This window comes from Lycorma delicatula, chromosome 3 (assembly GCF_047948215.1).
Source record: "Lycorma delicatula isolate Av1 chromosome 3, ASM4794821v1, whole genome shotgun sequence".
Lineage (NCBI taxonomy): Eukaryota > Metazoa > Arthropoda > Insecta > Hemiptera > Fulgoridae > Lycorma > Lycorma delicatula.
This window is the reverse complement of record NC_134457.1, coordinates 191,467,449-191,482,778: the sequence shown is the minus strand read 5'-3', so window position 1 is coordinate 191,482,778 and position 15,330 is coordinate 191,467,449. Positions and strand designations below refer to the sequence as shown.

Sequence of the window (15,330 nt, the reverse complement as noted above, 5' to 3'; positions counted from 1 at the left end):
GGATCCCTTTAGGGTCCCCTCATTAGAGGCATGGCGTGCAATTAAAAAACCGAGTCCCGCCTATCTGGAGAGAACATTAGTTCTCGACTAGGTAGTTTGAGGTGATTGCACTCCCTGGAGTTGTGTAAATGCTTAGTTGCGGGGTCTGGCTCCAAGAAAATTATGAACTCAAAAAAAAAACTTATCTGATTATTGAATTTTATATATATATAATGTAAATCAGCCTGATCCACCCAAGTACAGAATTAAGAAATATCTTACTTTATTTTGTTGTTTTTCTACAACAGTAATTTTGCAGGATCCCGCATCATCAGCTGTATGTAAAAAAAAACTTTTTGTATATTATATATTAAACATAAAAAATTACAAATTAAAAAATTAAGATAAAAAAATAAAAATACAAACACATAAGCAAGGCATATGGAGTCAACTGGATAACATGCATGTGGACAACCACATACAATACTGACACTGTTTAAGTAAATGAATATTCTATATAATATCTATGAAAGTGCTGCTATCTATTGCAGCTTTTATAAGCAGATCACCCTCAAAACCTGTCTGAAGGTTGATCAAATTGAATCTTTGCCTATATTTATATATATAATATTTTTCTAAAATATCTGAAGTTTTATTTACATTGCCTTTTTTAATTTCCAGTATTTCTTAATTGGTATTAACATCAGATAGAATATTTATTTTTTATAAGATGATCCGCAACATTAGAAAAGCCCAATTTTTAGGTAGATTTCACAAGAAAGCTACCTATTATAATGGGTACCACGATTCAACTTCCAGAAAATGTTGATATAGGGGGCGTTTCACATCCCCTAGACCCCAAAACCACCATCAGCTCAAAAGTTTATATATACATTTATATATATATATTTCACTTTCTTGTGAATACAAGAAAGTGAAATAATTTTGCACCAATCACTTTCAAATTGATACATAAAGAATAATGACCCAAAATCTCGGCCAAGTTCGTTAATGGGAAAATTCGGACCATGGGAGTGGAAATGTGGAACTTTTTCAAAAAAACAAAATATCGCTATAACTTTCTTATTAAGTAAAATATCATTCGTTTAAAGTTCCTACTATTCTTTTGATAAGGGCCTAAAATGTATCTACGTAAAGTTTTTTGACATCACCAACCACTGGGCCAGGGTGTGGAAAAAATGGGGTTTCAAAGACAAAAAAAATCATACCTCCCTTAATAGGTGCAGTATCGAATCAGTTTAAAATGGTTCTTGCTTCTCTAAACATTACCTAAAAGTTTTCTCTGAAACAATTTTTGATATGACCAACCCTTACAACAAGGGATGATCAGAATGTTGCTGAAATTATAAGATGGGCCTTTTCGTATGCTAAACATGTGAAACTTTTTTCACATGCAACCATTGTCGTATTGAGTAAATTTGAAGTTTTTCTTAACTTTAAGGTGGAAATCTTTTTTATTGCCTACTTAGCACCTGTGAAATCTACCTCCGCTTTCCGTGTGCCAAAAGTGATTATTTGTTTCTATAATGCATAAAATGTTCATAAAATCTGGCTTTAAACGAGCTATTGATTTTACCTATATAAATATCCTCACCATCATTACATTTTTTCTTATAAACACCACATAAATTGTATAAATCAGTGTTATTATTGTTTTTTAAATATTTTATTGTGTGGTTGTTAGTTTTACATGCAAGTTTAAATTTAACTGTCATAAACTTTGGTTATATTTTCAACAATACTATTGGTGTATGAATATTTTAAGTAAATGATATCAACCTTTTGTGTATTATAAGTTGGTTTTAATGTTATTGTACTATTAAGTTTTTGTTTTTTGTATATGTTATCAATTAACAAAGAACTATACCCATTTTTAATTGCTTTGTAGTATTTATTTCTGTTTAATTTTTCTTTGTTATTTTGTATATAATGGATGGCTCTATTAATCATATTTGTATATATTTAATTTTTAAGATAAAGAATGATTGATTTTCTATGAATTGTTGTTTTATTAACTACAGGTTTTCTGTATACCGAAGTTATAATTTGATTATTTTTGTTAATTTCAATACTAACATCTAGAAATTTATTGTTCTATTTCTATCTATTTCGAAAGTAAATTTTAAATGATATGAATTCAGTTTATTCAAAATTATTAGTTCTTCATTATTTATGACCGACCATAAATTATAAAAACATCATCAACATAAGAAGTCCATAATAAAACCTTATATGTGTGAGTGATACCACAACAATTTTACTCTCAAAACTTGTAAATATATCTCCGATATAATAGCTGACAAAGGATATCCCATAGGCAAGGTATTTTCCTGTGCATAACATTTGTTATTTAATTCAAAGAAATTTTGTTGACATATATTCCTTATAATAGTAACCATTACTATTATGATATCATATAACATCATAATGACATAATATAAAATCATGTTATCAATAAATTTGGGGTCTTCACTATTATTTATTAATTTATTTTTTATTATATGAATTGTTTTATCAATTGGTATGCTAGGATACTTGTTATTTATATCATAACTCACCAACTTAGTGTTTTCCCCGACTATTAAGTGTTTTAATTTATTTATAAATTCATAACCATCTTTTATGTTATAATTGTAATATAAATTTATATTTAGTCTAAGAATTTTATCTATAATTTTGGAAATAACATAAGATGGAGCAGAAGTAAAATCAATCAAAGGTCGCATTGGAGTGCCGGGTTTTGGAAGTCCTGCTAATTTTGGTGCAACCAGTTCAAATGGGTACAATCTAGTATGGTATCTTAAATTATTGTTACAATAAAATATAATTCAATATTCTGTTGTTAAACTTTATATATTTTTAAAAATTTATTAGTATGGTCTTTTATTTCCTTAAAGTTATTTTCAATTATACATTGTTTCATTGAAATAGTATATTTTTCATTGTACATGATAACAGGTGTATTAGTTTTATCAGATTTCAATATTTTACAATTATTTTCATTTAATTTATTCTTTAAATTATGAATTACTTTTTTTTTTAATTAAAAAATGGTTTGTTAATAATATTTATATCTTTAATTTTATGGATATTGCTACTAATAATATTACATAACTGTTCCATATCAGGGGAATTTATTTTATTAATATTTATTTTAAAATCAACTACAGTATTTTTTATATTATTCTTGTTGTTATGAAGCAAATTAAATTTAAAAGCATTATAAATAATAGATTGCTCATTATCATTAAAGTTAACATTTGTCAAATTTAAATATTCATTATTAGTATTAGTATAATTGTTTGAATTTTCTTGTGTCTAAATGAAACATGAAGAACCATTTTTACTCACAACAACATTTTTTTAAAAACTTATCATGCAGATTTCTGTTATTACAATTGTTACTATTATTTCTTATTTTAATCATATTACCAATTTTTATATGTTGTGATTCTTTTAACCTATGTATGTGAGTTATAACATTAATTTTTATTAAATAAAATACATAATCAAAGATCACTTGTCCTAAAATTATAATAATTGAAGATGTGTATTATGTTGTCTGATACTTATACAATTCCTTCTGTAATAACCCTGTTTAATTTCCCGCTTCATCCTAAAACTTTCTGCGAACTCTTTAGTTTTGTCTCTTTATCTCATCTTACCATATTTTGAAATGATGTTTAATTTAAGACATATTTTACATGTCATAGACATGTTTAACACATAAGTAAGACGTGGCACTTAAGACGTGGCACAACCTTATGGTGGCCCTGAAAAGGGCCGTTTTTGTCGTCGAATAGCTTCGACGGTTCGTATTTCATAACCTTGTGGTGGCCCTGAAAAGGGACGTTTTTTGCTTTTGCTCTGAGAAGAGCTGTTGAATCCGGAAGCTGGTCTTCGGCGAGGTCTGGGAGTTGCGGCACGTCAATTGAAGTCCGACCGGGCTTTCTCTCAGCGTGGTAGTGTCGGGTTCGCGTCGCCCGCCGACGCCTTCGCCGGCGCGGCTGAGGCGGTTCTCCCCGAGCGATCCCACGCTGGGCTGGCTCCTGCGGCTGAGTCCGCCGGCCAGGGCGATTGAAGCCCGGCGAGCTAGAGCTGAAGCGGGAAGGTAGCGTCCGCATCCAGCGACTCCCTCAGCGGGCCGGCCAGGCCTGCTGCTCGGGTGGGGATGTTGGCATCCGCCGAGAGGTCCCACGTTGAGTCGGCCAGGGAACTTCTTCTGTCTTCTTCTTCTTGGTCTTCTCCAGGTGGTGGTCGACGATGAATTGCCGTCACTCGGAATGGAATGGAATGCAAAAGTGGCGGGAGTTTCACAAATTCTCCCTTCGAATCGCAGAGCCTGGACAGTGTTCCTGCTGCTGTATGATTCTGTAATCGGGCGTGTTTAAGGGTTTATTTTTAATGAGGGTCTAAGTTTTAAGTTTTATTATATTTTATGGACGGATTTATTAGCATTCCATATCCGTTTGTACCAGCCATTTCAACCATTACTGTTTTTTACAACCCATTTCTGGGTCCGACCGCAGGAGGCTTGGCTTTTAAAACCTGTGCCCCCGACGTAATTCCCCTTCAGACCGTCCGCTGAAGTCCTTTCGGTGCTAGCGCTTCATAGGCTAGCAGGAATATGCCACAAAGGGGCCCTAGTTTTGGAGGGAGCAATGCGCCCTCTTTTCCAGACGGAGTCACAATTGCTGGTTTAATTAATTGTAAGTATTAAGATATTTTATGGTATGGATAAGGAGAAGTTCTTCATCTAGTTCTTCGGTGGCTGCCCTTCACGCTGCTACTCTGCTGGGCTCTTTTTCCGGACTCCATTCCGTGACGTCGGGTCGCGTAGTGAGTCTTCTTTTACTTCTTCTTCAGATGACCTCTTCCTTCTTCTTTGGCCTACACTTTCCGAGACTCGGCAGAAATCGAAATTACATACCAATAACCTTGATGTTCCCGTGGCCCTGAAGGGCTGAACGGGGGAAAGTGCAGGTTTCTTCTTTCTTCGTTCTTCTATGCTGTCGGTGGCAGCTAGGATCGTTCCCTCTTCTTCGTTCTTGAAAGGAAAGGAAAAAGGGGAACTTACAATTGGAGTAAAACATGATTCGCGATCGCGGTTTGGGAGCGGCGATCGCCTTTTGTCGAAGAAGTACGAGCAGATTGCTCACACAACATAATAATTAATCCTCCAGACACACGTGTCTCCGGGAAGGGTTTGGGGGGACCGCGTGGCCTCAGTGAAGAAACCAGTTATCTTGGCTGTGGTGGCTGTCGTGGGTGTGATATCTGGAACATAAGAAACAGAACACACACACGCAAAAAAAAAGTAAATTTTATTATTATTTTTATTATTTTATTTTTTATGGTTAGGATAGTGAAAAGGAAAGGGATATTTCTCCTACTTCTGCCAGTGGGCGCCATACATACACATCAAAAAAAAAACTTAACCGCCTTTCATTGTCTCTCAGCGAGACGGTACAGCTCGTTAATTCGTATTATAATTCACACTAAAAATGTTCACTCGTGACTCTGAAAATTTTCCAACGCGTTATTCCGGTTGCACGCGATACAGAGGACCCTAAGCCTGGTTTGTCAATCCTCGACTCACGCACCGCATCCTCACGGTGGTTCGTCCAATACGGCGTGAGGCCGCTTTCTTACACCTTCAGGAGTTGGGTCCTCTCGGCAGATGTCCCGAAGATGACCGTGTTCGGACACGGCCGCTCTCCCGAACAGTCTGCGCGCCTGCACCACCCCCACTTCAGCACGGTTTGAAATCTCGCGTCGCATCGGAGAGTGGCGTTTCTGACGAACCACGGAGCTCCAAATATCGTCCGCAACGCTACATTTTGGACGGCCTCAATCTTTTTTTGAAGAGTGAAGCTCAACAATGCCCCCCCATGCCGGGTAAGCATATGTCCGAATCGGCAGTACGTACAGCCGAAAAATGAGTAATTTAGTTGCCAGTGGGTATGGGCTGGCACTGTTCAGTACTGGGTATAGTGAGGCCCTGGCAGTCTTAGCCCTCCCGGTTACATAGTTAACATGTTCACCGAAGGTAAGTCGCCTGTCCAAGACTACTCCCAGGTACTTCACTGTTTTCTCAATAGGGATTTTCTCCCCTGAGATTTCCAGCTGCCTGGCCGGTGCACGTGTCTTGTATGTGAACATCACGGCCACCGATTTCTCACCGTTGACCCTGATTCTCCACATTTCGAGCCACGGCTCCCCGTCACTCACGTGGTGAACGCTCTTTTATTGGTGCCTGAGAGTGGATGGGCTGCAGCGCCGCTATGGTGGGAGAACTGCGCGGTGGTAGTGATGCTTGTATGAGCGCGTCCGTATATTGTGCGCCTGCTCAAATCGTTGCTACCGTTATCGCCCGCCGATACTAAATTAGGCATATATGTGGTAACAATATATATATCACCTGACATTGTGATAGTATTACTAACGGTAGTTTTTGCTAGCATAAAAATTTGTCACATTCTTAGTTATCAGATAGTAAATTTTTAACCCATTTAAGTTAAATTCATTCACCCTAAATAAATATAAGATACTAAAAAAACAAGTTCACTAATGTAATGATTGTTAACTTTGTTTGCTTATAGCGAGTGGATTAAAACTACATATTCTTGAAATTAAACACTGCAGTATTTATACATTTTATAAATAGAATATTTTAAGTTATTCATTTTAAATCATTTTCGGTTGTTCTTGCAATCATTTTCAATGACTGATGCTGCTGCAGTTAGTCTGCTGATGTTATTGCTGGTGATTTTTTCTGAGTCAGGGAGATATTTAGTATTGCACACAAGTATTTAGAATATGGACGAACTATATGTTGAATTTAAAATGTAATTGTTTGTTTAATATACAGTTGGTGTGTGATTTTGTGTTATTTCATTAATGGAAGAGTATGTTAGAGTTGTCTTATTTTTTTGTGTACATGCATCCATGTTTTGTATAACATGGTTTTTTTTTGTCATTGTTGACATATTTTTGATTTGTGCCCATAAGATGTCTGATGAATGTTGACTATGTGGATAAGAATTGCTTTTAACAAATTACTATCTTTATTCGAAGCTGTGTCCATTTAACCAATACTGAATACTGTGCAGTTGGAGCAAGTCAGTTTTGTATAAACCGAATACACAGAATAAATTGTATATTTTGGTGATTGTATATATTTTGTGATTTTTTGTGTGAAATGATCTGTTCTTATGATGATGTTGTAGTATGCTGTAGTATGATGTTCTTATTGTTCTGCAAGCCATCATGACCATTTTCTAATTTGTGAACTATTTTTTCCAAGTCTTTATTAACGTATGTTAAAATGATATATTATTTAAATATGTATTTTTTTTATTTTTATTAATGCATAAATGAGTGTATTTATTCATTTGCGCCGTTAATTATGTTACATTGCTGATTTATTTTATGTGAACTTTTGATGTCATGAGTTTGTTGATAGCCTGTATATCATATTTCTATAATCAGATAGTTAATGTAATGTTGGATGGATGGTTTGTGGTGTGAATGATCGTCTCTGCCGTTATTTATTTATTTAAAATTTGTAATGTTTAGTTTTGTTGGCTGATTTTTGTGATGATGAGGTGAAGAAAAGTTTTTTGTATATTTTGCTTGTTTATATTCATTTATTAAATTTAATTTGTAGAATATTTTTTTACGCACATTAATAGATATTCACATTGTCTTAGGTTGTTGTGGTACATAAGATATTGTCATCAATGTATTTTTGCCAGTGTATTATTTCGTGAGCATGTTTGTTGTTGGTGAATCTGTGTGTTTGTTGTATGTGTTGCAGAAAGATTTCAGCTAGGATGTTGGAAATAGAAGAACCCAAAGGAAGGCCATCAGGTTATATGTAATATTTATTTTGTACTCTAAAGTAATTGTGTTTTGTAAAACATTGTTTAATATGTGTTTTATTTTTGAGTTCTTTATTATTGTAGTTTTTTGTTCTGTTTTTTTTTAAAGATGGAAAGTGTTTCTATTACTGGGAATTTAACGTATAATTATATTGTGTCAAGTGATGTTAATATTATCAAGTTTGGGGTGTGTTGATGATTTTATCATGTTTATGAGATCTGTGCATATGTTACAAAAATAAACGTACCATTTAACAAGAAACAAACATATCATTTAAATTTTTAATTTAAATTAAAATTACTTTAATGTATTAGCATTTAAATTTTTTAAATGTTAATTAAAAACTTAATTATTAAAAATTAATTATTAAGCAAAAATAATATTTTTAAAGTCATTATCTGTTGTATAGATTACAATTTTTGGAAACCACCATTAAAAATGAAAATTAATAATTTTTTTCTTCTTTTAATAATCTGATTAGTGTCTTTCAGAATAAATTCTTACAAAAATTAATTTCTTAGTGTTAGCGAGGCAAAATAAAAATAAATTTTACTATCATTATTCCAGACAGAAATAAATTACTATGACTAATAAAAAATTACCAGAGTAAGAACAGAAGTAAAGGTAATTGATTGTAATACTAACAAACTTGGTTGTATTGTGTAGTCTATTGTGAATATCCACTTCCATGAGCAGTATTGGTTTACTCATCATATAAATTTAAAAAAAAGGAGATTTAGGATTTTTTCTTTGTGTCTACCCCTTTAACCCTTTTTTTAATCTAATTGTTAAATTCTTTTCAACCCATACTTGACTCTCTTCATTATATTGTTTACTTTATTTTTAACTTACAGTATTACCATAAAATCATCATCTGTTCATTAATCTTATGCAGATATGTATGTAAATATGTATACACACACACGCACACACACACTATAATATTAAATAAAACAGAAACCACCAAAACACAGTAAATAGATACATTAAACTTACCATATTAATTCTAAGAATCGATTTCACAGGATCCTTCATCTTCAATAGTTATTAAATTCTGTATTTATATTAAAACATATTTATTTAAGATCTGCTAATTAAATTCTATACTTATATTAAAACATATTTATTTATGATCTCTTAATTTGTCAAAATCATTTTTTGGAAATTTTGAAATTTATTATGAATGAATACACAAATTCTGCTGTCTAGTACTGAGCAGGAAATCATAAATAAATATGTTTTAATATAATTATAGAATATAATAACAACTGAAGATGCAGGATCCTATAAAAATAGATTCTTCAAATTAATATGGTAAGTTTAACTTATCTTTTTACTGTGTTTTGGTACTTTATAAGTAATTTAATATTAAATTTTAGCTACCCAGTGGTCAGTATGTTAATGAATTATATACATACGAGTATATATAATATAATTATAATAAAAAATTTTTATTGTTTTTTTTTTTATCTCTGGTACAATATTTTTATTCAATTTTTTGAAACTATTACCATGGATTTGAAAAAAAAATGGGAGATTGTGATAAACATAAACAAAAATTAATACAGTGGAATCATTTTATTGTGCATATCATTTGTCTTGAGCACACTGACATTTAGTTATCACATTTTAGCAATTTTTAAAAGTTAGTTCATGTTTCTGTAAGTGTTGGCTATGTCCAGAGGTCCTGGGTTCAAATCCCGGTCAGGCATGGCATTTTCACACGTTACTGTCATTCATCTCATCCTCTGAAGCAATACCTAATGGTGGTCATAGAAGTTAAAAAAAAAAGTGTTGGCTATGTAGTTAGCTAACCTACCAGTAGATGAGATTAACAAGCAGTATACAATACAGTTGTATTTGCTCATACAGAGTGCACATGGTCTTTGTGATTATAGAAAGTAAAACAAAATCTCTGTATTACAGACCGTAGAGGAATTATAGTGTATAGTATCATGATGTGCACAATAAAATTATCGCATTGTATTATTTAAAAATTCAGGATGAATTTTACAGTCATAAGTTCAGACTAAAGTGTAATTTTTTATTATGTATAACATAAAACTCAGTTATTAAAAAAAAATAATGAGTTTTTATTTATTCATTACTTGGTACAAATCACTTACCAACATGTGCATTCTTTTCTTTTATTTTTTCCATTCCTTCAATTGTTACAGTAATAGTTAATACAGTTTTAAATATTGCAATTAGTAAATTAAAAAGACAACCCATTTTTAAACCTTTCTTTTCAACTTTCATCTTCTTTTTATTTTTTCAAAGTAGACCATCTCATAAGTAATTAGTTCTTAATAAACCTTAAGTCGTTTTTCTATTGTTACAGTTTCTTTTTTTGACATTATCAGAAACTAATAATTTTAAGAATATCCTCTGGACAAAAATATAGTAAACAAATAAAATAATTTACTTCTGCTACAGTAAAACTGACAAAAATTACTTAGATAAATTACAAGTTTATAAATTATATTGCAAATGGATTTTTGAGAAATATTAATCAAAAGAGTCTTATAAATATAATAGGGAAAACTCTGATGCCCATTTATAAAAAAATTCATTTTGAGATATATTAAAACATTTTGTAGGGTCTCTTAGTATAAACAAAATGTTGGTTCATTAATTGTCCTAAGAAAGTAGGACATATTACATTTGTCAAGTTTTATTGAATGAATTATAGATTATTTTGAACACAACAGTTTTTTCCTCTATATTTGCTATTAATATTACACATCCTCCCTCAAGCTATATTAATTAATTCACAATTTTTTAACATCTAAAAGTTATTAAATAAATAAGAACTTTAAAATAAATAAATATACTGTCAGATAGTCAACTAAGCACTTTTTAAATATACTTCCACTTTAGAGATAATACATGAGGATAATATTTTTTTTATGTTCATTAGTGTGTATTTGTATAGGATACAATTATAAATACAAAGAAACCATTTTGCTTTGAAAGACATATAATATTTTTAATTGTATTTTGCCTCGAATACAATTAAATCAATGCTTATAACTATTTTTGATTGATTACAAGAAAAATGATAAGACTTTTTACCAAATAAGCAGTAATATCTGTATATCTTTCCTATCATATAGATTAACAGATTTGAAATCATCAGCATGAGTAAATTACTCAAAAATTAAGAAAAACTTTCTTTAGTATTAGAAGTAACACAGTACTGTTTACTCTTGACATTTAGTAATATTCATATATTTTAAAATAAAGCAAAATGGACTGAAGAATTTTTTCTTTTTGTTTTGGTGATTCTTGTAAACATGCATTGTTTTCTTAATTTAAATAAAGTAGTTTACAATTAATTTGTATTTGTACACATCACAATAATAAGTGATGAGAAAATTTTACACTTATTAAAAATACTATGAAAAAGATCATATGCGTTTCATTTATTTATTTGTAAGATATTAAATAGATTTCTTTCTACCGGTTATTTTCACAACATGTAACACATTTCAGGAGTACAGTAACAACATAGAAATTAAAAGAGGTGAAATAAGGTAAAATGCCTATAGCTAAAGTTACATTCAATGAATTGGTTTCAGCAGATTACTGACGTTAGGAATTCTGGCTCTTGTTATTTGCATGCCTTAACTTTTTTTTTTGTTACTAGTGAAGGTAGCAGTCAATGGCATTAAAAAAAATAATAAAAAAATAAACATTATTGTACTGATAGGTATTACCACTACCTAAGCTTTTATTTAGCGATAGGGATTCTATGCACTTAACCTAATTAATTCTAAAACAAGAGTACAATCAGTCATTAAGAAAAATAACAGGATTATACTTCACTTCTTACCTTTCCTTGTATCTCTGACTTATAATAATTTTCTTTTGTTTAGAATTTCCATACTAGTTTTTGGAGTTAAAAGTGTTTCATATTAGGGCTCTGTAACTATTCAGTTATAGCATGTAACATAAAAAGATTTTTTTTTTAAATCGTAGAAAACTTCTAAAACACTACATTTTCTGATTTAATTATTTTGTAATTATGTGCAGATCCTGTGTTTTATGGCCATGACACTGGAGGTGGGGATACGCTTAACTGATGACATGACATCAACAAGGATGACATCCTCATCAAACTCAAATCGATTGTGAACATGATGAAACCAACTACAAATTAATTTGCTGTAGAAAAGACATATTGTGTTATATATTATATAAATATACATGTAAATAATAAATAAATAATAGTAATAATATAACAATTTATTATTAAATTAATCAGATCACTTTTTTATAAAGTGGTAGTTGACTTTTTTTAAAAGATGTAATAATAACAATAATTATATAGCATGTATGTGACCTGTGTTTAAAAATATAAATAAATTTTTAAAAATGTTCATATTGTACAAACAGTTATAGGGTAAAAATATAGCCATAAATAAAATTATTACCTCAGTTCAAATGTGTATGTTAAATGTGCAAAAGAAAATAACCAAAACAAAGTTAGTAATTTATGTTAAAAATAATCATGATAGAAAATGACTGTTAAAATTAAGATGTTTTTTAAAATTAATTTTTATATTTTCAGGATTACGGTAGGGCATATGAAAGGTTAAAGGTTAATAAGATAAACAACAGGTTTCATGGACAGAACAGAACCATTTTCTATTAATGAAGAATAATATCTATTTAAACTCACATAAATTTTTAAACGTTAATTCTTGATGTTTCATAAGACTAAATTATTTGATTCTTGAAACAGAAACTTTCAAATATCTATTCTTTCAGAAGAGATATCAGCAAGCAGTTTTAGAAACATTTTACAATATTGTTATTAAATAAAGTATCTCCTATTAACAAAATTTATTAATACGGTACAATTTTAATAAATATTTTGAAATGGAAATTCTGAGATTACTTGTCAGATTGAATGAGTCTGCCATCATTATGGTCTTTTAGATTCTTTAATAATGAATCTAATAATTGATTAAGCTAATAACTGAATATATATTTTAAAATGGATGGAGATTAAACTTACAAATAACTATGTTCTAGAATCTGTGTTTCCACCTTATGTGAAGCCCCACTACTGCCTGACTAATTATACAATATTTAAGGTCTGAAAACTGAATTAAAAAAAGAAAAATTTTCACACACACAACAAATCATTCATCTCATCCTCTGAAGTAATACCTAACGGTGATCCCGGAAGTTAAACAAACAAAATAATATTCTTGTAAACTATAAAACTGAAAACAATTAGAAAAAAAGGCAAGGCCTCAACTGATAGACCTTACTACACCACTTGTTTGAATCCTATGTTTACCACAGTTATGGTTGGGTTTAGTTGATATGACAAATTTTCTACTATATTTAAATCATGATGATGGAGGCTGATTTCAAATCCTTCTTTTGCTTATTACTGATTTATATCAGATCATGCAATTAAGAAGTGGTTGGATTTGTGTTGGAGAGATAAGATTAGAATCCTCAAAATTTTATGTGTGAGATGACAGCAAATATTCATTAAATGAAATGAGTCCAAAAAAAAAAACAAAAAAAACAGTATGCATAGCAGCTTTTACTGTATTTCCTTTAAAACTTTCATGAGCCTTACTATGTTATGTTCTTAAATGTATTTTAAGTTTTCATTTTTTTTTTAATTTGTATCCTGAGGAGGATATATTTCATTAAACCTAGAATAAAAGTTTTCAGTTAACTTTTTAAATTATATTTGAAATATAAGTATTTGTTTTATTTATTTTAATTAAACAGCAGTTAAGTATTCGCAGCTTCATGTTGAATTATATTGAAATTTTTTAAATTTAGTATAACTAGCCTTTATTTGAAACCATTATACATTATTTTATTTTTTACATTATTTTGCTGATATATAAAAAGTACCTTATATTTTATTTTGTTTATTTTTATTTTAATGTAAAGAAAAATTAATCGATTTAAATGAGAGCTATATCAACTAGGGTATTAGCGAGATTATAAATATTATTGTACTTTTTGTTTATTCCAAATAGATTTAATGAATTTACTGAATCAGATTTCTTTTTTAAAAATGGAAAATATAAAATATTCAAATTTTGAATTAATCCTGTGATTTGTTGTCATGGACTCTTCATAAATTAAGTGAATATAAATTGTTAGAAATTCATTTACTAGAAAATACAAATAGTTAACTATGATTTTATTGTATAACAAAACAAAATCATTCCTGTTTGAATGGGGGATTAATAATGTATTTTAAATTTAGTAATGAATAGTTAAGGAGATTAATTTTTTTTTTGAGTAAGATAATATTTAAAAAGAATTATTTCCAATAAATTTAAAAAACTCTTTGGATGAAATCTGTAATTAATTAGAAGAAATTTTGCTTTGTAAGTAAAAATGAAACGATCTGCAGAGTAGTAATGTCTCTAACTTACATCACTACAAAATTATGATATAATTTTTTGTTAATTGTACAAATTTTAATATTATACATTAATTATTTCTATTCATTCTTCTTGGTTTGGTTCTGTAAAGTTCCATATGTAAATTAGTGAATTAAAATAAATTATATCACTTTCAGCAGTATCAAGTAGCACATTTTAAACTAAAAACTTTTGAAAAACAACAAAATCAATTTTACAAATAAAACAATTTAATAAGTTACTTCAAAAATGTCTCTTTTGAAAATAGTCTCTGTAATTGCAGTGGTTGGAAGAGAAACTGAAAGTGGTTTGAAGATAATTATTAAAAACATTTTATTTATAAAATTAATTTATAGTTTTCAGACGTTTATAATTTTATGTAATTTCTATTATAAACCATCATGGATAAAAACCTAGTAAAATTATAACACAGCTATCTTTTTTGTTATCCAATTTATCACTTCTAATTTTTCTATCCACCTTCATCTAAATATACTCATTGTCTTGTAACTCTTCTGAAAATCATATCTTTCAGAGTTTATTTCTTACCTCAATTCCCAAATCCCTTGCAGCCATCATTTTCTCCTACTCAGTAAACATGACCACACAATGGGATTCATTTTGGATATAGTATATTTTCTCAGCTATTATTTTCAAGTAAAATAAAAATACTGCAGTTAATTTCTTTCTCTCTATGCTCTTCAGTAAAAGTGATATTTAAATACATCTGATATTTTGTCAAGTGTTTCATCCTCAAACTTAAATCATAAAAAAATAATGAAATACAAAAGAATTATATTTTAAAGTTTCATTTTCAGATACACTACAATAAAAAACACAAAAAAATGTTAATGTCTGCACCATCCATATCTTTAATTAGTAACCCAATCAATTTAAAACTTAGGAAAGAAAACTGCTAGAACTTTTCAATATTGAAATATAATATATTGAAATATTTTCAATATTTCAATATATTATATTTCTAGTCTGATTGGTAGGAATATTTAAGATGCTTTAAGAAGTAGCTAATTATATC

General features: G+C 29.8%; 1 protein-coding gene across 1 annotated transcript in view; it reads left to right on the top strand.

The window, feature by feature from the left end:
* The window catches only part of LOC142321266 (homeobox protein orthopedia-like), a 190,311-nt gene extending 178,342 nt beyond the window's left edge, over positions 1 to 11,969 (top strand). The window contains exon 5 of the mRNA XM_075359264.1: positions 11,920 to 11,969. Within this exon, the coding sequence (XP_075215379.1) occupies positions 11,920 to 11,969 (50 nt within the window). The remainder of the gene's footprint in view (positions 1 to 11,919) is intronic.
* Positions 11,970 to 15,330: the final 3,361 nt, after the last annotated feature.